General features: G+C 54.9%; 1 protein-coding gene across 1 annotated transcript; it reads right to left on the bottom strand.

The window, feature by feature from the left end:
* Positions 1-1,691: 1,691 nt before the first annotated feature.
* On the bottom strand, positions 1,692-24,924 carry ARID3C (AT-rich interaction domain 3C). Its single transcript, XM_064140445.1, has 7 exons — positions 24,502-24,924; positions 8,642-8,714; positions 5,144-5,327; positions 4,717-4,961; positions 4,089-4,358; positions 3,844-3,933; positions 1,692-3,065 (listed from the first exon to the last, which is right to left on the bottom strand). Exons 1-7 carry the CDS (start codon positions 24,775-24,777, stop codon positions 2,923-2,925), a joined length of 1,281 nt encoding a protein of 426 aa, XP_063996515.1. The 5' UTR covers positions 24,778-24,924; the 3' UTR covers positions 1,692-2,922.
* Between the last annotated feature and the right edge of the window lie 1,721 nt (positions 24,925-26,645).

Here is a 26,645-nt window from a genome sequence, read left to right as displayed (position 1 = left end):
CAGCTTTACATTCACCAACACTCTCAAGTCATTCTCCACAGGGCTATTCTCAATCACATCAGCTTCCATCCTGTAGTGACACTGGGGGCTATCCTGACCCAGGTGCCTTGTCAAACCTCATGAAGTTCTTACAAGCCCACTTCCCAAGCATGGCCATGTCCCTCTGGATGACATCTCATTCCTCAGGCGTGTCAACTTAGCTTGGTGTCATCAGCAAAGTTGCTGAGGGTGCACTTGACTCCACAATGTGTATTGATGAAGATACTAAACAGCGTTGGATGCAGTATGGACCCTTGAGGGACACCACCTGTTGCCAGGCTCTAGCACAACCCCCTGCACACATATACCACATCCCTTCCCCTCCCGTGTTCACAGACTCCCCCCACGCTCATACCCACGTGCAGGACCGCTCTGTCCCACCCGACTAGGGCAGCCCTAAGGTCCTCTCGTGTCCCCACTATGACCCCTTCATGTCCCTACTGGGTACCCCCGTCCGCTCAGCACCCTGGACAGCGCCTGCGCCACCCGCCTGTGTCCGGAGGTCCAGGGTGGAACGTCCTCGGCGACCACCTCCGAAACAGCAGGTTCTGTGCCCTTGGGTGCCAGAGTGCTGGCTTCATGGGTGGCCCTGTCCCGACGGCTGCCGTAGGTTGTGGCCTCTGTCCCCATGAGGTCCCCGTGCCGCAGATGTATAGGTGGCCACATGCACGTGCAAGCGCATCAGCATTTGCACAGGCTACACAAAAAGTTTTTCACCCTACCCTCCCACTAAAGAAGCCTTCTTCTGATTCTGGTGGCAGAATGGGGAACACTCCCAATCTGACAAATGGCAAACAGAAATGGAGGGTGCTGGCTTATGGACTCTGGTTTACCAACCTGGTTAGATCTGCCTGGTAACCGTTCAGCTGCTAAACTCAAATCCAACGCAGGCTGTAATCAATAGCTTTAAGACATGAAACAGGCTGCCCAGAGAGGTTGTGGAGTCTCCTTCCCTGGAGACTTCTAGGATCCACCTGCATGCGTTCCTGTGTGACCTGCCCTAGGTGATCATGCCCTGGCAGTGGGGTTGGACTGGATGATCTGTTGAGGTCTCTTCCAAACCCTAACATTCTATGATTATGTGAAAGGTGTGTGCAAGGTGGACTGCCTGCAGGGGTGATGGGGTATGGTGTGCATGCCACCAAGTTCCTGCAAGGGAGCACAAGTGATCTGCCACTATGTGCGTGGCCACTTAATGCCACACCCCTCACTGCTTTCCTGTGTGCACTTACATATGCATCCACAAACACCCCTGTGCCTCCCTGTGTCTCCCAGCTCCAGATGGTTTACCTGTGCACTCTGTGGGCGCTACCCAGGTGCCAAGCTGGCCCAGCACTGCTTGCATCTCGCAGAGTGCACCCTTAAAATCCTATGGCCTTAGCAGTCCCACAGCCATGCCCCTTGCCTGGTGCAGGCAGACTAATTAACCCATAGGTAAGCTGCCACAAACTGGCTGGCACATACAGAGTTGGTGCTCAGTCTAATCCAGCTCATGCTTGAAGCAAAGGTGTTAGAAGCAAAGGTGAGGCAGACTGTGAAACCTCAGGCACTACAGCTGCCACACTAGGATGCCACAGGCTGTGGTGGTGGACTGTCCCTAGTCTGGGCACTGGTAGGTGGCACAAGGTCAGGTATACCACCCTCAAGACTGGTTTGTTTCAGCAGCTGATTTCCTTTAATAGATTATACATAGAGTTGTGTGGCTGTGACAGGAATGCTGAGGGGAGCCTGGCAGCACCAAGCCCTGCCCCCCCTGTGCTGAGGTAGAGGTGAGCGTTGCTCCACACTCGCCTGCTTTGGCACTCAGGGGTATACACGGGTGGAGGAAGCACCCACCTGGACCCAACGAGGTAGTTCAGAGTGCCACCAGTCTCCCTGCCCCCTGCGTTGGAACCTGACAACCTTTGGTGGTGGGGAGCACTTATGGACCTCCCAGTCCTGACCCCACCAAGAAGATCCTGCCATTGCACAAGCCCCACACCCCACTCCACCCCAGTAAGCTCCACCCCCATCTAACTACCTGCAACATTTCACTCCCTCCCTTCCCACCAATATCCCCAATATCTGCCCCACAAGGTAACCCGCCTGAGTCAAAGATCCAAGGACTAGAGGTGACACCACCCCTGGGGTGACCAGGGGGCACCCAGGACCCTGAGGGGTGCCTCAAGGAAGGGGCAGCAAGCTTAGGCAGCGCAGGAGGGCTGTGTAGGGGGTGCAGTATATAGGGGCTGCAGTGTATAGGGGTTACAGTTTATAGGGGCTGCAGTGTTTGCATGGAGGGTGTGAACAGGTGACGCAATGTGGGCACCAAGGAGGTGTACAGGGGATGCAATGTGTGCACTGGGGGTGTGCGTTGGGGATGTGCTGAGTAGGGGATGCAATGTGTGCACCAAGAGTGTGTAAAAGGAGAGTAGTGTGTGTAGAGAGATGTACAGGGGAGACAGTACATGAGAGATACAACATGAGCACTGAATGTGGCAATGTGGAGGATACTGTGTAAGCACCGAGCTGTGTACAGGAGTTGCAGTAGGTGCAACGAAGTGGGTTCAGAGGCTGCAGTATGTGGATGCAGCACACAGGGCCCAGGGGTGCCTCAGGCAGCAGGGCTGACAGGTGCCATATGGGGGTGGGTCACTCTGGGGCAATGCCTGGGAAGGAAGCTGAGCATATTAGAGGGAATGTATAGGGAAGAGGTCCCACATGTGGCAGTGAGCGGCAAAATGGCCCACGTGGGTGCTCCCAGACTTCCATGAATACAGTTGAACACTGCAGCAAGAGGCACCTTTGGGTCCCACATCCCACCTTGGTGACCTAGCTGGGTTTCACAGCTCAGTCTCTCAGGCCCTGGGGATCCCCATCTACTTTTGTCAGGGGTTGACATCTTTACAGTGAGGTGCTGGTGGGAGTGTGGCTATGTGAGGGGGCTGGGAGCAGTGGGTTTGGTGCAGGCACCGGGTTTGGTCGGCCCTGGGTACTTCTTCCACTGGGGGCCGGAGTGGCCGGAGGCCTGCGGGCAAACAGGACACCTGGGGAGCAAGAGTAAAGGGGTTAAAAGCAAGATCAGGGTTGGGCATTCAAGACTGGGAGGGTATGACCAGTACCCCTGGTGACTCCAATCCCTTCCATCATACTACCCCCAAACCCAGACACCCTCACCCACACTGGGCAGCCTGTGGGATGGCCCAGGACCCTTTGGCTTGCAACTCCACATGCTGATTAGCCCTGACCTTTCCAGCTCATTAAATACTCAAGCTCTGAATAAAGAGTCATTGATTTTAATTGGGGGTGCCTCAGCAGGGCAAGCAGGTTACCAGAGGGCATGGGATGAACTTATTTGCCAGGTGGAATCACAGAATCACACCCTTAAGCAGCTTCTGTTCCAGCAAAGTGCCCCAGCAGCCTTCCCTGCACTCAACACCAAGCTACTCCATCAGGGAATCCCTGCACCTAGCCAGGTGCAACAGTGACCCCAAATCTAAGTCTTGCCTTTGAGGCCCTTTGAAGGGGTGCCTTTTTGGACTTCTCAGCCCAAGTCCGTCTGTCCATCCATCCATCCATCCATACTTCCCTCCTTCCCTCCCTGACTTTGGTCTTTCATAGCTGGCCCCTGCTGAGGGCCAATTTCCACCCTTGCTGACCTCCCCGCCTTCTCCTGCCCCCTCTCCCCAGGCCCTGCCACTTCATTACAATGGATTTTATAGTAAAGATATCAGATTGAAGGAGAGACTTGCTGGCCAGGCAGTGGCTATAAGTTATTGGATTTCCTGGCCGCAATTACACGGGCCAGGCGGCCCTTCTATTTACCTGTGTAGACAACTCCATTTATTTCTATTGACATGTTGATACTGCTAATGCCGTTGGTGGACAGGTTCAATGCAGTCTCCTGTCTGTCATCTGGGGAAAGGAAATACCAATATGAGCATTAAGAGAAACAGAAACAAGAACCTGTCTGAGACAGAAGCAGGGCACCAGCCTCTCCAGCAGCGGCTGCTCCCTCCCGGTGTGCCAGTGAAAGGGGTGACCCAAGCTGAGGTGCTGCATCTTGCTACCTCGGTTGGAGATCTTGACATTCATGGGGAACTGGGAAGCCATGGCCAGAAGGTTGTGCTGCAGTGTGTGTTGCACCAGCCGCTGCTGCTCCTCTGCTGTCAGGGCCACTTTCTTCTCTGGAGGCTCCCCGGTCTCCAACTTCTCCCGCAGCTGCTCCAGCACTGCTGCTTGCGAGGCAGCTGCTGCTTGGGCTGATGTGAGGTGATGTCTGGCCAGTCCCACTGGGATAGTGATGCGCCCTGGCACTGCTGCCGCCAGCATGCCATCCTCTGCAATGACCGGGAAAGTTCAGTATGTCCCCAATTTGTCACTCCATCTCCCCATCCTTGAGTAGTGCCACCTCTGTCCCAGCAGTATAGGACTAGGTGGGCCACCACCATCAGCACCTGGGCTTGGCCCTTCTACACACACACAGGAGAATTAAAGCTTTCTCAGTTCCAGGAAGGGGTTAAATGAACAAAAATGTTCCTTTGCTCCCCAAGCAAAAAGTGCAAGAGCAGGGAGGGAACAACACTGCTGCTGGAGTAGTGTCTGGGCAAGAGCAGAGAGAGAACAGCTCTGCTGCTAAAGTAGCATTCATCCCAGAGGAGAGATGCCTGCTGCAGGGCAGATGTGCTCCTCACCTACCTTTCTTAATGGCATGCACTTGCCCAAGCTGGCCGCAGTTGTGTGTGGAGATGCTAAGTGCTGGCAGAGGCATTTTGGGAGAGCCCACCAGAGTTGGAGTGCCAGCTGGAGAGTAGTTGAAGAGTGTTGTGCCAAAAGTCTGCCTCCGTCCCTCCCGTCGGTTACTGTCTATGGCGGCCTGGAGCTCTCCGGGAGAGCTGAGTGCTCGCTTCTCACATTCGTAGGGATACAAGTACTTCATGTATCTGCACAGACACAAAATGAGGATGAGACTCAGCACCATGAACCTCCTAGCCAGCCCTGTGCTGAGCAGGGACAAGGGTTGGACAGCATCTGGGATGGGGCAGTGCCCTCCATCCCCTTTTGGAGTACTCCCTGCCAGCTTCCACTCAGGGCACTGGGACACTTGAGCTTAGCGGGTGCTCACTGAGTGCGAAGGGTGAAGGCAGCGCTGGTGATGGAGGTAGGTAGGTTGAGGCCCTTGGTGATCTCCCGCCAGATCTTCTTGTTGATGACTTCGACCAAGCCACCCTTGTCTGTCACCAGTCGGTAAAGTGTGTACAGGTCCAGCACCTGCTTGGCCATGATGGGGATGCGGTTCACAGGTGTCCCTTCCGTCCACAAATGGGAGAGAGAAAAGGGTGTGAGGTGAGGTCATCAGAAAACCCTCGTGCTCTGGGAACACCCTCCCACTGCAGGTATTGGCTGCCCCACAGGGGGACATGCACCCGTGCGCAAAGAGGGTGCAGGTAGGACACCAAGATGCCTGAGAAAGAAGCAGTGTGCCTGTAAGCAGGGCAGATTCTGGCATGCTAGCAAGGGGTTCCCATCGATGGAGCTGTCTGGAGGGTTGGGTACATTCTGTTGGGTTGTGGGGGCACAGTGCCCACAGTATCTCCTCCACAACCCCTCAGAGATGGCCATCCTCCTACAACTCTTAGAGGTCCCTATAATGTGTAACCCCCCAAAATCTTCTGATTTTAGAAGGACATTCTCTGTAACACCCTTTCAGAGCCCCATAAATAAAGAGACACCCCAGCTAAACTTTAATAAAAAGACTCTCCTATAACCCTTTCTGAAGAGGGACTCTCTCCATAGCCCTTCTGGAGTTACACTCCATAAACTCCCTACAGAGAGAATTTGTATCTTTAAAATTCCCCCTCTGAGCCCCACAGAGAGAGACTCCCATAGGAGATTCTGGACAGACTCCCCACCCCAGCAGCCCCTGATTGCTAAAGGCCTCCAGCGAAACACCTTCAGAGATCTGACCCTAAAGCCCCTTCTTGCGCTCTCAGTAGAGACTGGGCTCTGTTCCCTAGCATCATCCCTACCATCAAGGCCAAAGGGCAAGCAAACATGAGGTTACAAGGGCTCTGTGAGTTCAGAATTGACCGGTATGGTTGCCACAGCCTTCACACTTTCCTGCACCCCCAAACAGCCCCACAGCCTTGCTGTGCTCCACGACACCTCAGAGCAATGGTCTGGGCAGTAGCCAGAGGATGCAGCAGGGCAGAAGAGGGATGAGCATCCTATCCTATCTTGCCCCATCCCACTCTATATTTATTCCTCCTGCGAGGTGGCGGGGCGCAGGCGGTATCGGAAAGCCATTCATTTGGCCAGGGGAGGCTGTCGCGGCAGCGCTTCACTCCTCAAACGAAGCCGTCACTCACAACCCTCCTCCAGCATCCCTAATTTATGGCCTTGATATTGGCTCAGCTTCTTCACATAAGCCTGAAAAATGAGCTCTTTTTATTCCTTTACCGAGTTCATTTAACTTTTTTTTGTGCGTGTGTGCGTCTGTGTTGTTTGCCCTGTCAGGAAGGGTGAGAGGAGTTTATTCTCCTGGGAAAAAGGCAGAGATATTGACTCGGTATTGGCCAGCGGTCCCTCAGTAGTCCTGCTTGGGGGCTGCTGGCACTGACTCCATCACCTCGTGAGGGGCCTGATTCCAGGGTTTCCCATCACCCCAACATGCCAATGAGTTTGCAGAGCCTCAGCACCTGATCGATGGCCCTCAGACATCTTTTCTCTTCTGCCCTCCCTAGTTGTGGCTAATGAAAGTGGCTCGCCATTAATCTTGGGGCTGCGCAGGGCAGGCGGCCGGTGCCCATCCTGGTGACAAAGGGACCTGTCTGCATCCCCACAGAGTGATGGCCCTGGCCACTGTGAGCGGCACAAAAGCCCAGGGATGTGATGCAGCCATTGTGGTGCTGCAATTAGCTCCTTGATTGATTAATTGCCCCATGTTATTAGCAGCACCCTCAGCTTGGCAGGGAGATGAGTGGGACCCTGCCAAGTCCCCAGCAACAACAGCCCACTCGTGTCCCAAAACTTTTGGGGTGCTGTGAAGGTTGGGACACAGGATGAGGTGCCCCACTGCGTGTACCTAGTGTCTGGTGAGGGTGATGGTATCATTCCCAGTGCCATCAGAGCCAGGTGTACCTGCCCCATGCCATGGGGTTCCCAATGTCCCCATTTTTCATCTCTGATGACTTTCCACACCACTGAAATGCCAATGCAGAAACTGCCTTGACAGATAGCAAGGGGGAGACACAGTCCCTTTTAGTAGGGCTCATTCTGGAGGCATCAATGTGCTTTGGCCCACTACTACCTTGGAGATACAGATGGGGGTCACGGCTCCCCTGCCCACGCACTCCTGAGTGCCCCAGAAGCACTCGCACTGGCTAAGGGCTGTTGCTTCTCGGCCAATCCCCACTGACTCCTAGGATGCTGTTCTGGCCCCACAGACTCTCTTGCCTCTTCCTCTTTGCTACCTGGCTCCAAAATTCCCCAGTCCTTCGACAGGCACATTCACACCCACACCTGCACTCACACACCTGCCTGTCCTCTCCAGAGGAATGTCACCTACTTGGAGGAGGTGTGGGATGGAGAGGACTGGAGCTAGACACCAATGGATGAGAAGTGGCATTGGCAAGGAAGCACTGGGCTCCCTCTCTCCTCCCTGCATCACCAAGCACTCGCTTAATTAGTCCCAGCCCCAATGGCTAGAAAGTTAATTAGCTCTGGAGAGAGAGATAATGAAGCCGCAGTACAGCCGATGAATCTTGTGGCTGATGGATGCTGGGGGGCTGAGGCAGCATTGACGCTTTCACTTGCTCCCTGCAGCTCCATACCATGTCCAGGGGAACCAGGGAGCATCCACGGGATGATATGCAGTACCTCACTACCTCCAGCCAGGCTCCAGCATGAGCCCAATGGCTGTGCCAGCCACCTGCACCACAGATCTAAATGAAATAAGCTTGTGGGGTTTCATTCCGACCCAAAAGACGATCACTGCTGCCCCAGCACCCTTCCTATGGACACAGCCATGGGGTGACTGCCCCTTTGTGCTCACCCTTGCCCCACACAGGGCCAGCCCCACTGCTCCCACACAACCTCCCCAGCCTTCCCCTCTTAATTAGCTGGGCATTAACCTCTGCCTGGGCTTTACTGGCTATTGAGCAGCATGTTCATTAATCCACACGCCAACAAAAGGCTCTAATTAATACGGCTGGCCACATGCTCGTGCTCTGCAACTTTTAATTGTCGCAGCCTGGGCCGGGAGGGCGAAGGTTAAAGCATTTATTGAGTCCCGCTGGACCCCCATGCTGATAGCAAAGATTTCCAATAGGGTTGGGCTGCTGCTTGAGCTCTTAACCCCTGGGTGCCCGGTGCTGCCCGCACTGCTGACCCCACTCCTGCATCACCGCAGGCACTGCTGAGAGGTGCTGGTAATTGGCATCCTCACCATGCACTGCTAATGAGGAGCCCTAAAGGGCATCACCAGTGGGCACTGCCAAGGATATCTTAATCAAACATTGCTAAAAGGCCTCACAAATAGGCACTGCTAATGGATATCGTTAACATATGTTGTTAATGGCTGTCACCAAGGGGTATGCTAATGGACATGGCCACCCATCTTTACCTCTCTTCTGCATGAAGCTGAAAAGATCATCCAGGAACTCCTTGCGTTTCGGGTCCTCATCCAGTTCGTAGAGCTGGGGGAGAGAAAAAGAAAAGTCACTGCTGCCAGCACATGTGGGTCCATGAGGCAGATGGGGCTGTGCCAGGGGCAGGACCTTGCCTGTGCCAGGATCTTGCATCAAGGTTTGTACCAGGACCTGGCATCATTCCTGGCCTCACCTGCTTGCTTTGACAGTAGTCAAAGGCTCTCCCTGTGCTTTGACAGGATCCCATGGCACACTCTCTGTGCTGGCAGTGCTGAGCTCTCCCCAGGCCTAGGGTCTAACACGGGCTCCCCACACATCACTGATGATTTTGCACCCTCGCTACAGAAATGTTGAATCTGTACCTCAGTTTTTCCTATCTCTTTTCATGCTAGGTGGAGGGATGACAGTGTTTCAGTGCAGGAAGATGATGCCTATGAGCAGCAGAAAATTCTGGATACCTGGGTGGGTCCCTGGGACTGGAATACTCATCTCTGCTCTGGCTCAGCAGCCTCCCAGCACTGCCCAAGTGCCAGTGTTCACCAGGTCCTGGACTGGGATCAGCATCCTTATCTATGTGGGCATGCATACATCTGTGCATCTGAGATGCTGGTCCTTTTCCAGTACCAGGAGAGCTGTCAGGGCCATGGTGCTGGGTGCTGGTGAGGGAGCTGCAAGTGCCAGGGGCCACTGCACTCAACAGAGGTAACAGGGTTATCAGTGACCTGGTAAGCACAGCCTGAGATGGGGCCTGATCAATGGTCAAGGACAGCATGAGGCACCTCTGCAAAGGGACATGCTGCAAGTCCTCTTCTGTCAGCTGGGCATTTTCACTGCAAATCTGTCTCCCCTGGCTGGGTCTGGGGACCCCAAATTCATCTTCCCCAACTGCCCATGGGGACCAGGGTGTAAGCACAGCAGTGACAGGTCCCTGCAGGGTGCAAGGTCTTCCTGCAGCTGGTGTGTGGCTGCAAAGCAAGTTGCACATGCACTGTGTGCAAGAGCACAACCACGAGCACAGCATCGTGTGTGCAGACACCGGTGCCTGTGTGACCCTGAAAATGTGTGGATCGACCAGTGTGTGTGCAGGGCTGGTGCACCCACACAAGGCTCTAAGGATGCTTTTGTGTGTTAGATGGTTGCAGGTCTGGACACAAGGTTCCCCAGGCTGAGGTGAAGGACGGCGCTGGCGTGGCAAGTGCCACCCTGCACTTAGGGATATGAGGTGCCAGCTCCATCCAAAAGCCAGGGCTCGCCTGATTCCAGCACAGTGCCTGGGTGACCATGACAAATTGGAGCCTGACAGATCGATGGCCCAGCAGTAAAAGTCAGAGCACATGAAGGAAAAATTAGCACCAATCGAAGGCGCTATAGACACCAATTCCTCCCAGCAAGCCCGGCAAGAATTTAAAGCCATTGAAAAGAAACAAAACTCAGCAGTCCAGAATGGATTTCCAAAACATATACAAAGAAATGCAAGCTGGAAAACAAAGTCAGGCACAAAATAGAGTCGTTTAAAAAACAATTGTGCTGGGAAAGGCCGTTAAAAAACAATAGAAAGGGTGCACCCCCACCTCCACACAGCACATCATTCACCGGAAGATAAAGGGAGCTCTGCTGCAGGGGTGTCAGGCAGCAGAGACGTGGGGATGTGGGATGCAGGGATGCGGCGAGGACAGATGAATGCAGGGATATGGGGCTGCTGGGATGCATGGACATGGAAATGTACGGATGTGCGGATGCAGGGATGTGGCACATGCAGACGCAGAGGGATGCAGCAGTGCTTCTACAGGCACACCGAGGTTCCCATCGCTGGCCAGGTACATCTAACACAATCCCTCATCTGATCCATGAGTGCCAGCTACCTGTCCCTTGTCTAGCAGAGAGGTGCTAACTGCTGTCCCTAACCTAGTCTATTGGTGTTCCTATCAGTCTCCCACCGCAAATACAGATGCTGACTGACTGGCTCTGAGCCACTTCATGGTGTTCAGTCTCTGCTTCCTTGCCCTGTGGGTGCCATTCACCCACTGCCTTCATGCAACTGGGTGCTCTTGGCATGCCCTGACCTGTGGGTGCTAGCATCTTGTTCCTCCCCTCCACTGCAGAGCTCCCTGCCCTGCTCTGTGCCCCTTCTCAGAAGCAACTTGATCCATTGATTATGGTAACTAGGTCAGCCTGGAGCAGAACTCCAGAGGGTTGCCTTGATTTCTGCCTGGGGAAGGCTGAGCCAGGCTTTGCCTGCATTTCCCTGCCTGTTCCTGCATGCAGCAGGGCTCTGAACCACAACAAGTCCGTTTCCAACCCCTACAATCTCCTGGTTTGTCAAAGCAGGAGCAAGCCCACCCAAAATCAGCAACTGCTGCCCATCCCACAACAAGGTGAAGCCACCATCTTTTCAGAAATGGGGTGTCAAAGTAGTTCTAAAGTCCCATCTTCACCAGGCACCTGGGTGCCAATCCTTCCACCAAGGTGGACAGGACCCCACCCAGTGCACACTGCCACTGAGTCCAGTCCCCAAAACACCTCCAAGTCCTGGGATTTACTTTTCCACCATTTATTAACCTCTAACCTTTTCATCTGCAGTGCACCAAGATGCAAAACCATGTTACATAAAACGAAGAGAAAGGGTCACCTTTTAAGTGGAGATGAGTGGAGCTGAGTAATAGGGGACCACTTGACAGGGCCCTTGGGTACCCTCAGAAACACCAAATGTCCCATGATATTTAGGATGCTTAGGCTGGAGATGAGGTGGTTTGTGGGGATTCTTGCTGGTGCAAGGTGGGCTGAGTTCCAGTCAAGGCTCTTTACAGAATACAGGCATTACAAGTTTGTAAGAGTAGCAGAGATGTGGCATGGGTGGTGGCACAGATAATGGTACAAGTAGTGGTCTGCCACATCCTTTAGGCAAGAAGGGACCCTTCAGACAGCCCCATCCCTGAAGAAGGAGAGAACTCCATCCTTTACTCTAGGATGTCTGCCATGCTACTCACCCTCCTTGTCCTTCTGCAGGGTGGTGCGCTCCCATAACCCTGGGGAGTGACCATCTAAGAGGCAAATCACAACCCTCTATGGTCACACACAGCCCCTGTGGGGTGACACATGACTCACATGGGGTACATAACTCTACATGGGCTGACAGGGCCCCACACAGTTGTGCACAAGCCCCTCTGAACGTAGACAAACCTATGCAGTCCTAGGCTCACGCAACCCCTCATGACCACGCACGACCTTGTGTGAGTACATACGACCCCACATCCTCATGTAAATCTGCACAACCATCCTGTGCATGCACAACTCCACACAAGTGTGTGCACAACCACACCTGTACGTGCACACATTTCCCACCCTCCCTGGGCCACACCAAGCCTGCATGGGCACATACAACCCTACGTAAGCATGCACAACCCTGTATTGCTGTGCATGACCCTGCCTGTGCGCACCTGAGCGTGCACATGTGTACGCAACCTGCACAGCCACAAGTCCCTGCACAGGTACAAGCAACCATGTCTAGTTGTGCACAGCCTCCTACAGGAGCTTTAATCCCAGGTGAGCATGTGCAACTCTTCATGGTGCATACAACTCCACATGAGCACCCACAACCCCACAGGTACACACGCAGCCCTCCAGGGACACACTCTCCAGCTGTGAGTGCACAAATCCCTATGTGCATGCACTACCACAGACAGGCACTCCAGATGAGCATGTTGTGCTGATTTGAGGCTAACTGGAATATTTTACTGAGAGGAAATTATATCCTTGGCTGTGAGGAGAAAAGCAAGTGACCTATATCACTCATTCTTCTGCTGAGAGATGCAACCGGTCAAAATATAGATAAGGCACTTGCTTCTCACACACTTCTCAGCTCTCACTAGTTCTTCTCTCTGTTGGTCTGTGTGGTTGCATCTGCCTTAACTCCTGAATTTGATATAATCCTCTTTCCTCTAACCTCCTTGTTGTCTTTTTGACATCTAACCTCAGGTTTCTGCAGATATACCACATGAGATATACAGGGATTGATCTGGTTATTTTCTGAGGAGGGAAAGGGGAAGAAGAGGGTAGAGGGGGAGGTTTGGTTTGGGAGTCTGACTGTTTCAGGAGGGATCTTGTACTTACGTATTACTTTTTAACTTGTATACAACTGTAAATATCTGTACATTGTATATAATAGAATCACAGAATCATAGACTGTCAGGGGCTGGAAGTGACCTCAAAATATTGTCTGTTCCAGCCCCACTGCCAGTTCACACATGGAACACATCCAGACAGTTCTTGAGTATCTCCAAAGAGGGAGACTCCACAAGCATTCTGGGCAGCTGTTTCCAGTGCTCTGTCGCACTCACAGTACAAAGATTCTTCCTGGGGTTCACATGGAACTTCCTATGCCTCAACTTCCACCCACTGCCCCTTGTCCTGTCACTGGGCATCACCAAGAAGAGGCTGGCTCCATCCTCCAGGCACTCACCCTTCTCATATTTATAAACATGAATGAGGTCACCCCTTGGTCATCTCCTTCCCAAGCTAAGAAGCCCTGGTCACCCCAGGAGGGATCGATGTGGAGATGAGGATGAGAGAGGAAGCAGAAATGGAGAGGAAAGCAAGGATGGAGGGGGAGGAGGTGGTTGTGCTAAACTGTAAATATAGCTTCCTTAACTTCCAGACTTCCAGCCAACTGAATCTAGTCAGCTGAATTTGGAGGTTGGGGGGGCGGGAAACTCCCAAACTATCACACATGTGCAGCACCAGATAGGCATGCACAACCCTAAATGGGCTCATCTTCCCTGGAGGGACACCCCTCAGATGCAGAAGCACACACCACCACAGAACCCCCCCCCCAGACTGTGCACCTCGGAGCAGCCACGGCAGGCCTTGCTCAGGGGCAGTTGTGCAACACGAGCAGCAGCTCCTCTTGTGGTGACCTATGAGCAAGGACCCTTTTAATCGTGTTTGTATTGATATAATTAGTAACTCATTTAACGCCATCGATGTAACTATATTCCTCTATAAACAGAAGTATTAAACTGTCAAGCCCGGGATCGATATCCCACCAAGTGCACAGCGCAACTCTGCTCTGACAGCCTCAGGAACCCTGTCCACAGTGCTTGGACCCCCAAAAGCTGCGGAACCCACAACACCCAGCACTGCTGCTCAGGTACAGGGTCAGAGCAGGGTGTTCTTCTGCCCGCTCCATCCTAGGTGCATCTCAGGGGACTCCACCCCCTCCTGTCATCCTATTGCCATGGTGACTTCTTTATTCCTTAGAGGATGGGGATAACCGGGCTTGACAGGCAGGTTAGAGGTCAGTGGGTCAAACACGGTTTATTGAAGGGATGTGAACAGTCCTTGCACCTCCCTCTCCTTCCTCCTCATCACGATTAAATAACATCATTGGCATCTCTCAGTCATTCAGGAGGTGCCTCTCCTGCAGGTTTAAGAGCTGTAGGGCTGGAGCTGAAGTTTGTTGCATCCTTTAGCATAGCTGACTTCCTAGACTGAGGATGGATGCGGTGAGGTGCTAAGACACCCCTCCAGGCATCTGCAGGCTGCGCTGCACTGGTAAGACCCCCTCCCAGCCCCAACCCTGCTGCCAGGGGAAGTAATCACAGTGGGACCCCACAGTTCCCACTCAGCCATCTCCTGCTGGCAGTGAGGGTTCAGATCAGCAACCAGAATTTAATCCACTTAATACAAACCATATCGATCCCAGGCCCTGCTTGGCTCCCCACAGCCTTGTGTCCCCCCCTCCACCTAATCCTGAGCCACTTAATATGCACTGCATTGATTAGCCACACTGCTAATTTTTCCATCTGTCCACTGTTCACGCAGGGAGCTCAGGTAATGCTCATCTCCACACTTCTCCACAGCCCCCCGGAGTGCAGCTGCACACCACAGGTGGCCAACTGCTGGTAGGCTATTTTGGAGTCCTTGCACCCCTCTGGAGCATGACTCGTCCCTGATTCAGGGGTCCCCAGCTTCTTCCCAGAAAGATGGTGCATGGCCAGGCACTCAGGCATTGGGGATCCAACCCCTGTGTCCTGATGGCACAGGGTGGGAACAGAGAAGCCATCAGTGCCTCAGCTTGTTCTGCAGGTTTAAGCACACGAAGTGGCTGTTTCCCACTGACACACAGCCCTGCACATCCCAATGCCTCTGCATCCCAACAGTGTCCACGATCAGAGCTCCCCCCGTGCCCTCTCAGACACGGGGCACACACAAGGTAGCGGAGGGCTCACTTGTGTCCCCTCTACGTTCCCACTGTCAGAGCTGGGGGACAGTTCATTCCCCTCGGGGCACAAACCACCCCCTGACCTTGCAAGCCACTGCTTGCCTCCGCCACCAGTCATTAATAAGTTAATGGTTACGGGAGGGCTTTGCCCGGACACTGGCTGCATGTGAAGGCGCTGCCGGCTCTTGACAGGGGGGTTGCTCCCCTGATCTTGCAGACCCGAGGGGCACTGGGGTGCTTGCTTGTCTTGACATCCCCAGCCCAGCCTCAACAGTCACCCCACTGATGTGGTTGAACACCTCTGCCTGGAGCCCTGTTCCAGTTCCACGGCCTCCCCTCAAAGCCTTTCATCATGCTTAATATTTAACGTCGCTTTACAGAGCAGCAGGTTTAATCAGCACTGATAATGCCTGGATTCGGCAGGTCATTAAAACCCCCGTCCCCAGCGCCGCGGCGCCGCTCCCGGGAGAGCTGCCTGCTGCAAACATTAACCCGGTTTCGTGCAAGCTGCGGGACTGTGTGATGGCTGGCCACGCTGGCCTTGGGACATCTCCCACCCCTCCTCCTCCTCCGCCTGCCCCCCCCCAGGCGAAGTCAGGGCTTGCAGGGTCCCCAGTCTTCTCAACCCATTTCATGGGAGGAGAAACTGAGGCACAAGGAGCCAGCACGGCTCTCCCAAGGGTTGGTGTCAGAGGAGAAATGATGCATGGTGCCACTGTCAGCACCACCCATGGTCCCGTCCCACCACCCCACATCTGCCTGTCTTGTCTTGGGGAGGCATCATGGGAGGGGGTCTGGGTCTCAGCAAGCTTGTAACCCCCTTACCACTTGTTCATGGCTGAGCAGGCAGTGTGTCAAGAGGGGATTTGTTCAGGTTAACCTCTCTGACCCACTGGCGCTTGCCACACCACCTCTTCCCCCTCCACCCATGCGTTCCTCTCCGTTTCTGCTTCCTCTTTCATCCTCATCTCCACATCAATCCCTCCTGGGGTGACCAGAACCAGGGGATCCCTCTCCAGCCCCAGCATAACCACAGATGTCCTTTGAGGGATGAACATGAGCACACCTGCTGTGGATGTGCATAGAGCTGCACATGCTGGAGGTGCATAAACACACTCTCTGTAGGGCTGGGTGTACACCCTGGGGGGGATGTGCACATGCCTACAACATGCATTGGGTGCTTGGTGACCTCTTTATGCATCTCCATCCTGTTCCTCTGGCTGCTCTGAAGGGACGAGAGAGAGAAAGGGCTGGTGCAGCCACTCCTTGGTGTCAGTAACCCTGGACCCTGCCTACACCTCTGGAAGTGCCGCATGCTTGAGCACAAAGGGCTTCTAGGACTGGTGCTCACTCCTGCCTTGCCATTCAATACCAGCTGTGTGCACTGGATCCAGTATGGTGCAGCCCCTAGCTGCAGCCTCCAGGGAGGAACACAGCCCCACTAACACAACCACCCTCAGCCCTGCATGTGCCCTGTGTGCCAGGGGACAGGTCTCCAAGCCCCCCATGCACAGAAGCCAGCACACTGGCCTTCTGCACCCGGTGCACTCCCATCTATGAAGTCAGAGCCTTCCAGCTTGCTCTGCACATGCAAACACCATGAGCATGCTCTCCTTGTGCACTCTCACCTTCACACACGCTCTCCTTGGGCAAGCAGCTCTCCCAGTGAGAGCTCACACAGCCCCTAGACGTGCTTCCCCTCTGCACACATAGCCCCTGTGCAGGCCTAGGCACCCTCTGCACACACTCCCTGGGCACACAGGCCCCTTATGCACATTCATCCATCACTCTGCACACCATCTCTGTACAGGGCCACACACTGCATGCACACTCACACACCACCTATACCCACAGACACCCTGTGCACACCCACTACACACTCTGTTCACACTTGCCCTGCATGCTCACACTCCATCCCCTCCCACGCACTCCCCCTGTGTGCATGCACATCCTCTGCACACTCATGCAACTCTTGCATACATAGAATCATAGAATGGTTTGGGCTGGAAGAGACCTCCATAGCTCATTTTGCCTAACCCTCCTGCAGTGAGCAGGGACATCCTCCATTAGATCAGGTTGCCCCAAGCCCTGTTGAACTCTTCTCTAATTTAAAACTATTGCCACTCATCCTATCACTACAGACCTTTGTGAACAGTCATAGAAGCACAGAATCACAGAATCAACCCGGTTGGAAGAGACCTCCAAGATCATCCAGTCCAATCTAGCACCCAGCCCTAGCCAGTCAACTAGACCATGGCACTAAGTGCCTCAGCCAGGCTTTGCTTGAACACCTCCAGGGACGGCAACTCCACCTCCTTGGGCAGCCCATTCCAATGCCAATCACTCTCTCTGGGAAGAACTTCCTCCCAACATCCAGCCTATACCTACTCTGGCACCACTTGAGACTCTGTCCCCTTGTTCTATTGCTGGTTGCCTGGCAGAGGAGACCAACTCCCACCTGGCTACAGCCTCCTTTCAGGTAGCTGTAGACAGCAATGAGGTCACCCCTGAGCCTCCTCTTCTCCAGGCTAAACACCCCCAGCTCCCTCAGCCTCTCCTCATAGGGTTTGTGTTCCAGGCCCCTCACCAGCTTTGTTGCCCTTCTCTGGACAACTTCCAGCACCTCAACATCTCTCTTGAATTGAGGGGCCCAGAACTGAACACAGCACTCAAGGTGTGGTCTGACCAGTGCTGAGTACAGGGCAAGAATAACCTCCCTTGTCCTACTGGCCACACTGTTCCTGATGCAGGCCAGGATGCCATTGGCTCTCCTGGCCACCTGGGCACACTGCTGCCTCATCTTCAGCCTACTATATATTAGTACCCCAGGTCCCTTTCCTCCTGGCTGCTTTCCAGCCACTCTGTCCCCAGCCTGTAGTGCTGCTTGGGGTTTTGGTGGCCAAAGTGCAGAATCCCATTGGCCTCTGCCCACCCATCCAGCCTGTCCAGGTCCCTCTGCAGGACTCTCCTACCTTCCAACAGATCAACACCTGCTCCTAGCTTGGTGTCATCTGCAAACTGACTGATGCTGGACTCAATCCTCTCATCCAGCCTTTTGGCAGGCCCTCTTCAGGTACTGGGAGGCCATTATCAGGTCTCCCTAGAGTATGCTCTTCCCCAGGCTGGACAACCTCAACTCCCTCACAGCATGTCCTTGTAGAAGTTCCATCCCCTTGATCATTTGCCCTCCTCTGGACCTGCTCCATCATGAGCTTCTTGTATCGAGGGCTCCGCAGTGGAACACAGCACTCCACGTGAGGTTCTTACCAGAGTCAAGTGGCACAATCACCTCCCTTAATCTGCAGGCCACACTTCTTTTGATGCAGCCCAGGATGCAACTGACACCTTGAGCGTGTCAATGATCTGGATGAGGGAACTGAATGCATTCTCAGTAAGTCAGCAGATGACACTAAAGTGGGTGGCAGTGTTGATTTGCTTGAGGGTAGATAGGCTCTGCAAAGGGATCCAAACTGAGGTCACAGAATCATAGAATCAGTCAGGGTTGGAAAGGACCACAAGGATCATCTAGTTCCAACCTCCCCTGACAGGGACCCTACCCTAGATCAGTCTGGCCACAGCCTCATCCAGCCTGGCCTTAAACACCTCCAGGGACGGGGACTCAACCACCTCCCTGGGCAACCCATTCCAGGCTCTCACCATTCTCATGCTGAAGAACTTCCTCCTCACATCCAGTCTGAACCTACCCACCTCCAGCTTTGCTCCATTCCCCCTAGTCCTGTCACTACCTGATAAGTCTAAAAAGGTCACTTGTATGAGGTTTAACAACGCCAAGTGCCACGTCCTGCACTTGGGTCACAACAACTCTGGGCAGTGGTACAGGCTTGGGACAGAGTGGCTGGAAAGCTGCCTAGAACAAATGGACCTATGGGTGTTGGTTGACAGCTGCCTGAACATAAGCCAGCAGTGTGCTCAGGTGGCCAAGAAGGCAACAGCATCCTGGCCTGCCTCAGGAATACTGTGGCCTGCAGGAACAGCAAAGTGATCAAGCCTCCCTACTGTAGTGAGGCCACACCTTGAATACCATGCCTAGTTTTGGGCCCCTCACTACAGAAAAGACAATGAGGTGCTGGAGCACTGTCCAGAGAAGGACAACGAAGCTGGTGAAGGTTCTAGAGAGCAAGTCTAGAGGAGTGCTAAGTCTGGAGAAGAGGAGGCTGAAGGGAGACCTTATTGCTTTCTCCACTACCTGAAAGGAGATTGCAGTGAAGTGGGTGTTGGTCTTTTCTCTCTAGTGTTAGGTGACAAGGGGAATTGCCTGAAATTGTGCTGGGGAAGTTTAGACTGGATATTAGGAGAAGTTTCTTTATGAAAAGATAGGTTTCACAGAGAGGTGGTGGAGTCACCGTCCCTGGAGGTGTTCCAAGAAACCTGTGGCCATGGCACACTGGGATGTGGTCTAATGGCCATAGTGGTCACAGGTCGATGGTCAGACTAGATGATCTTAGAGGTCTTTTCTGGCAAAAGCAAGTCTATGATTCTATAATCTCTCTCCCTGGAACACACTTACACATCACCCATATGCACTGTCCCTTACACACACTCCCCCACCACACATACCTGAGCTCACTCCCATACCCCCACAGAACTGCAAAATCTCCATGGGCATCTCAGTGGGACCAGGTGCTCCATCTCCACCTCTGTGTAGAAGCCCTGCCCAGTCTGCATTTACCTCCATTGTTAACCCAACAGGCAGATTAGAAGAGGCACAAATCATCACAAATTCCCCACTCACATTTGATTTCGAAGTGGCAGCGAGGAAGGGAGATGGAAACAGCCACCTCATCTCCCATCCACAGCATCTTTACTCTCACACCCTCACATCTCATCTTTGGAGCCCCTGATCTCAACCCTTGGCTTAGGAGATGGTGTTGGAGCAGCCACCAAGGCTCTCAGCATCCCTTGTATTGTAGTGAGGCTGATACTCACCAGGTCCACTCATCACTGTGCACTGGGGCAAGGGATGCAAGGGTCACCTTGAACAACTACTCAACCCCTGAACCCTGCCTCAAATACTCATGCATCTGCATAGCTCTCTACATGGAGACACTGGTCCATGCTTATGCAGGAGCGTCTCTACATGCTGGGATGCCACACATGTGCCTAAATATACATATAGCTGTGTTCAGACATATGTGGGCACCGCATACACGTGTGGGCACACATACAGTGCCATACATACCCACATAGATGGCTTTGTGCACACCTGGCCACATTCACACAGACTTGGGCACTCATATAGGTCTATATACACCTATCAGCACTCACAGGGTACATATACATGTGGGCACTTAGATAGATTCACACATATACATAGGATCTCCCAGGGATCCCTACACATGTGGGCATTCCTGAGTCCCCCTCACGCTCACTGGCACTCACATGGATTCAGAAACACACTAGCACACCCCTACACTTTTTGTGCATATGCATTGGCATTGGTCTGCATGTACACACATGCCCACAACACCTCTGTACACGCTCTTGGCTGTAGGCCAGCTGCCCCTGCTCCTGCCCTGTGTCACTGCACTCAGCGCTGAGCTGCAGGGGCTGCCAGAGCTCCCAATGCCAGGGATTAGAACACTGACTCTTGCCACCTCTGCCTTCCTGCAGCAGGTAATCCCAGAAGGACTCAGCCTGCAGGTTTGCCAGTGAGAAGCTTCCAGGCAGCCATGGACAGTAGCAAACACCTTGTCCACCATCCTTGCCTCTGTGATGTAATCAGAGACCCTCTTAATTTAGCTCTGGGAACCCTGCCGTTGTCACCTCTGCACCTGGGTTGAAGTTGTGCTGGAGAGTGAGGCAGAGACCACCCACCTCTCCCTGTGGTCACCTTTATAAGTTACCTCCATTCCCTGGCAGACAACGACAATCCTGCAGGATAAATCAATGGAGATGGGAGGGTGTGCACTGCAGGCCCTGTATTTTCAGGATGGTGCTGAGACAGATGTTCACGGCACAAGAAGGGCTGAAGCCAATTTGGAGAACTTTCCTCCAGGCTTTGAGATGTAAGTACATGTGTTCACAGCCCATGATCCTCCCATAAATGCATGCAAAGGGCAAGTGGGTGCAATAGGCAACTGCCAGCATCAGACACTGACAGTGCAGGTACAGCACCATGGCAAGAGCCACACCGGTGCAGGCCAAGGATGATGACAAACATCTGTTGGCAAAGCCAGTCCCCAGATTAGTCTCTGGGGCTACAAGACACCCAAAAGTTTCCCCAGCTGCTCCTGGACAGGGGGGAAGGAGCTCCAGGGGGACCCTGATGTGCCTGGCAGAAACCAGATGGGTCTGAATGTACTGGTAGGGCTCTGACAGAGAACGCATGGTCCTGACAGCAAAGTTCTGCTGCTAAAGATATGACAAAACACCTAAGTATTTGAGCCCTGAATTTCTCCATAATGCCACCTCTGGGAAGAGCTAAGGGATGGAGAGGGAAGCCCTGGCTTCTGGTGCTGCTCTTCTTTTGTACAGAGGATAAGAAGGTGCCTGTTGTTATGTGTGCACATAGCTCCCTGACAGCGAAAGCTCAGCTCACGGGGCTGAGCTGGCACCATCAATGCCAGGCTCTTCCTGGAGCCCTTGAAGTCAAACGCTTGATACAGCAACACAGCATCACAGCTTGGTGGCATTTTTGTCTCCTGGGAAGGAGGGACAGCTCGTGGGTAGACCCCACTCTGAGGCCCCCACCCCAAGGCTGGAGCTGCCTTGCAGTACTGGATGCAGGAGACCTCTCAGGCCTTTGCCCACGTCTCTAACCTGATGTGTCCTTATCAAGTGTACACAGACCGGCGCCAGGGGCTGATGCAAGAGGTAAGGGCGAGGTGGTCTCACAACCCCTAACATCAGTGTGGCTCTCCCAGATCACAGCAAAGGTCCTACCAGCTCTCCCGAAACTGGTGCCTCAGAAAACATATAAAACCAAGTCAAACACATGGGATACGTCCCCAAAAAGTAACTCTGGCCAAAGCAGTGTTTGCCTATTAACCCTCCATGGGTTTCTCCACTGCAACCTCATCCTCTGCTCCCATTTTAAGCAACCCCGTGCTGTGTGGAAAGCCTCATGGCTGGTCCTAAACCAGCCTCCCACATTATCCTCATCATGGCCCTTTCCTCACTGCAGAGAAACAGTGGCTCTTTGCACAGCCTCCACAAACCAGACTAGATTTGGTGGTCTCCATTTGCTTAGCTCTCTCCCCCAAAGCAGGAAGATGACAGCAAAGACAGATCCCGAGGCCTGTCATGGGCGATGCTGCTAGTGCTGTGCTGGCATGCAAAAACTTAAGGCAGGGGTTTGCAGAGGGAAACACAGCCCTGGCCACTGCAGAATCTCTCTCTTGCTCCAGGGCCCTCCTGTCCACACTGCCAGTGCCCTGGCAGCTTGCAAGCAGGCACCTGCTGCCTTCTGTATCCCATAGCACCACAGCCCAGCTCCTGAGAAACCTCCAAAAGCTAGAGCGTGGCCACCCTCCCTACTCAGCCCCTGCTGAGAGAACCTGTTCCCCAAGCTGGGTGAGGCACAGCCTTGCAGCCTGAGGACAGCCCAGGGCAGATATGTCCCTCCCAGGCACATCCCATTCCAGATGATTGTAAAAGAGGGACAGAAGTGACATTCTGCAGACCCTAGGGCAAGGTGGCACCACAGCCTGACCCAAACTGCCAATTCATATATGGCAACACCATGCAAAGGTAGGACAGGGCTGGTCCCAGTAACACCTTTCCCTTCTCCCTGTTCCATCCCATATAAACCAGAGACAATCAGACCCTTTGACCCTGTGTGCCCACAGGTACTAACAGAAGTGATACTCCACTGCCCTGGGCTAGACAGGACATGTTACCAGCTGGGAAACCCATGTGTGAGAGTGCAGGGCAGGGATCCATTACTCTTCCAACTAGGCTTGGAGAAAAAGGAGAGCAAGCAAGGAAGGATTCAGCTCTCACCCTGGGAAGAGGTCTTACTCCCCGTCCCAACCTCCCCTGCCTTTCATCTTCCAGTATTCACACCGAGCTGCCAGTTTTGCTCTGCAGCCCCAGCCGGGGCAGGGCATGAGGCTGAAGGGCGAGAAATGCCGGGGATGCTTTCTCTGTGTGCTGCCTGCCCAGGCCTGGGCGGGAGCAGCTGCTGACCCCGGGAACCGGACAGTCAGCCTTTCTCGGCTCAGCGGCATGTAACGTAACGCTTCCCGCACAGCTCTTGCTGCTCAGCCTCGGCAGCGCACACGTCGCGGACCTCGCCGGGCTGCTTTCGAGGCAGGGTCGGGTGCTGGCAGCCTCCCCGGGCATGGCTGCCGAGCACATGCCTGTGCTCCTGTCTGTTGTCTGGGCGGGTGAGCCCTGCTCTTCCACATCAGACTGTGTTGCAGAAACAGAAAAGGCAGTGGCATGGCTTCATGACACCCGAAAGTCTGGTCCCTACTGCTGTCTCCAAACCCTCCTGCCAGAGCCACTATGGATGAGCCACTAAGTCGGTCTGTCCCACTGCCCTCTGAACAATGCCTCTCTAAAAATCTCCCGCTCTCTGTTCCATCCTCCTGCCGCAGCCTTCCTGCAACCCACTCTGCCACCAGCGTTACCCCTCTCTCTCCCTACAATAAAGCTGAGCACACAGGGAGCACACACTCAGCCTGGCGCTGTGCAATCCAGACTCAGACTCATGCAGCTGTGTGAAGCAGGGCTTGCACAACCCAGCACAGGCAGAATCTACACACTTTAAACACAAGCCTTTTACCCACCCTATATACAAGCCCCAGAAACCCATCCCTGCACCAGGTCTCTGTGACATCAGTCTCCCCTATGTCCACCATGAGTGAGGGGACAGGGTAGAGGCACTGCTTCCCCCAGCCAATATAGGAAATCAATGAGCAGCACTGACCAGCTGCAACAAGCCTCAGCTCTAGAGGAAACACAGGAGAGCTCATCTCTGGGTCCACTGGCTCCACGGGTTGACTGTGCACTGAAGCCCTTGCCCTTGTTTCAGTTCTGCAACATTTCCATGGACAAGAGTCATCCTGTTTTACCCTGTTACAGAAAGCAGCAGGGATGCAGCTTGCATGGATCAGAGTGGGCACAATGGCACCCTGTCATACTGAGGGGTCTGGGGTCAGGCATAGGGGACACCAAGAAGGTGTTGGATGAGATGGGGTTTGGTGACAGGAAGATGGAGAGCATATAATGATGCCTGTTGGGGTAGGACAGAGCTCAGAAACAGCAAGAAGCATTCAGGGGAATTCATTTGGAGCATGATGGGGCTCCAGGACAGGGGTGCTGGCTTGCACTGACCATAGTTGCCTGAGATGACATTTGAGGGTAGTGGAAAGGGAATGGAGGGAGTCTCATTTATGGTGGCATGGCAATAATGTCAGGGGTTAAAGGGGATACTGGGAATGTTTGCTTGGAATGGGATTGTAATAGGGCTTGGCCCACTAGGGTTGCCCATTTAAGGTGGGATGCAGATAGGGTTCGGAGGCAGTGGGATCATAAACGGTGCTCTTTAAAGGAAGGTTGAACCCTGAGTTTGGAGACCATGTCGGGACACCCAGAGTGCCCACCTAGTGCAGCTGGTGCCGGTGCGCTGGTGTGGCAGATGCCTCCTACCTGCTTGAACTGCTCCTCGTAGGTCCACTCGTGGTGTGGGGGGCGCGGCAGCTCGCGGGGCTCCTCTTCTTCCTCCTCCTCTTCGTCGTCGTCGTCCTCCTCTTCCTCCTCCTCCTCCCCTCCCGCGGCAGCGGGCGGCGGGCGCGGGTCAGGGCCCGGCAGGCGGCGGGGAGCCGCCGGCGGCGGCCCGGGATCGGGCTCGCCCGAGGGCCGTCGGTGTGCGCCGTCGGGGCCGCGGGCCAGGCGGGCTGCCTGCTGCCGCTGCAGACTCTCCATCACCGCCGCCAAACGCAGCCCCCCCGTCGGCGCCGGCCCCCGCGGCGGGGCGGCCGGCTGCGGGCACAGGGCATGTCCTGAGCGCCGCCGCCGGAGGAGGAGGAGGGAGGGGAGGAAGCACACCCTACCCGCTCTCGCCCCCAGCCCCTATCCTCCCACGGGCCCTGCCCAAAAGTTGGCAGAGGAGCTGCCGCCGCCGCCGCCCCAGAAGCGGCTCCTGCTGCCGAAGGGGTTGCTTCCCCCGCAGAGACCACCCGGCGCCCTCCTCGCTCCCACCCGGTAGACTACCCTATCGGGGATCTGGCCTTCTGGGATCTCATCCCCGCTCCTCCGTGGGACGCCCTTCCCGCTCCCACTGGGGACAGGTCCAGCTCGGCACCCTTGTCTCCAGGTCTTGCGGGGAGTCCTTCTCCGTCATCTGGGCACCCGCGTCCTGCTAGGGACCACCCGCCCGATCCTACTAGGGATCGCAACTTGTCGGGGACCCTCGCATCCACGGTCCCACCCGACACCGTCCTCTACCACGGTCCCCCGTCGCGCCTCAGCCCCGCCGGAGACCTCGTCCTGATCTCGCCAGACACCGCATCCACGGTCCCACTGAGCGCCCTGTCCTCCCCGCTCTCCCACCGCGTACCCCGATCCTTCTCCCTGTCCGCCCGGGGGTGCCCCCAGCCCGCTCCCGTCGTGCACCCCCGCGCTGCCGGGGTCCCTCCACCCCGTCCCGTCGCGGTGCGGCCGCGCCGGGCCTCACCAGGGCGGGTTTGGCTGCCAGGCTGGGGTTTTCCACCATGCCGCCGGCTCGGAGCGCCGCCCGGGGCTCGCCCCGCCGTCCCGGGGGGCACGGCCGGCTGCTCCGCCCGGTCCCGGCCCGCCGCTCACATGGCTGTGCGCCTGCCGATATTTCTTTTATTCCGGCGCCGATGAGGGTGGGTGGGATTTTCCCCTCTTTTCTTTCTTTCTTCCTTTTTTTTTTTTTTTTTTTTTTTTTTTTTTTTTTTTTTTTCCCTTCTTCCCCGCAACAAGTGGCAGGCAGGCAGCAACACCCCTCCCTGCTCCCATTTGCTAGCTCACGTCAAGGGAGTCATCCGGGGAGGGACGGGCTTGCAGCAGCCCCGCGGGGATAGCCCCGGGACCGGCCCGCCGAGAGCCGGCCCGGGGCCGCACTGTGTGGGGCCGCGGGCGGGAATGGGGCCGTGGCGCAGGGGGCTGGGCGGGCCGCAGCGTGTGTGTGTTTGGGCAGGCCGTGCTTGCACGGGGGTGCAGGGAGAGGGGTGCAGTGTCCGCGTATGCATACGTGTATGTGTGAGGAGAGCGAAGTGGGTAGGAGAGGTGTTCAAGGGTATGCACGCCTAAGAGGGTGCTGTGCTTATTGCACACGTGTGCAGAGGGTCCTTGCATGGTGTAAGGTACCTGTGTGTGCTGTGGATGAGGCTCTGAGCAACCTGAGCTAATCGCAGATGTCCCTGCTTGCTGCAGGGGGCGTTGGACTCCGTGACCTTTAACGTCCCGGCCCAAATCGTTCTGTGGTTCCATGCACGAGTGTCCGTGTTTGTGCAGTTGGCCCATGCTTGCGCACGCAGGTGAGCACCCACCAAGCCAGAGGAGCGTGCACCATACATAGCTGCAGAGTGAGCACAAGTGTCTGTGCAGCTGGGATGGGGTGAATGCACTGCATGTGTGCGGGCAGGGAAGGCCATGCTCACCCGCTGGCACCCCTGCCCTGTGTGTGTGCACGCTGCATGTAAGGTGTGTCCACAGGGCTGTTTGCATGCACATGCCTCTCTGCAGCCCATGCCAGGCTGTGGGAGAGACTGAGCCTGTGCAGCGTGTGTGCAGACTCCCGCATGTGTGTGCTGCTGGGACAACAA

Source organism: Pogoniulus pusillus, chromosome Z, assembly GCF_015220805.1.
Source record: "Pogoniulus pusillus isolate bPogPus1 chromosome Z, bPogPus1.pri, whole genome shotgun sequence".
Classification (NCBI taxonomy): domain Eukaryota; kingdom Metazoa; phylum Chordata; class Aves; order Piciformes; family Lybiidae; genus Pogoniulus; species Pogoniulus pusillus.
Note: the sequence above shows the minus strand (reverse complement) of the source record. Positions and strands in the feature narration are given on the sequence as shown.

Coding starts and splice junctions, on each gene's coding strand:
- ARID3C (XM_064140445.1), bottom strand. CDS start 24,777: ATGGAGAGTCTGCAGCGGCAGCAGGCAGCCCGCCTGGCCCGCGGCCCC. Junction 4,359..4,716: donor AGTGCATGCCATTAAGAAAG/GTAGGTGAGGAG, acceptor CGGTCATTGCAG/AGGATGGCATGCTGGCGGCA. Junction 3,934..4,088: donor TGTCAAGATCTCCAACCGAG/GTAGCAAGATGC, acceptor TCCTTTCCCCAG/ATGACAGACAGGAGACTGCA.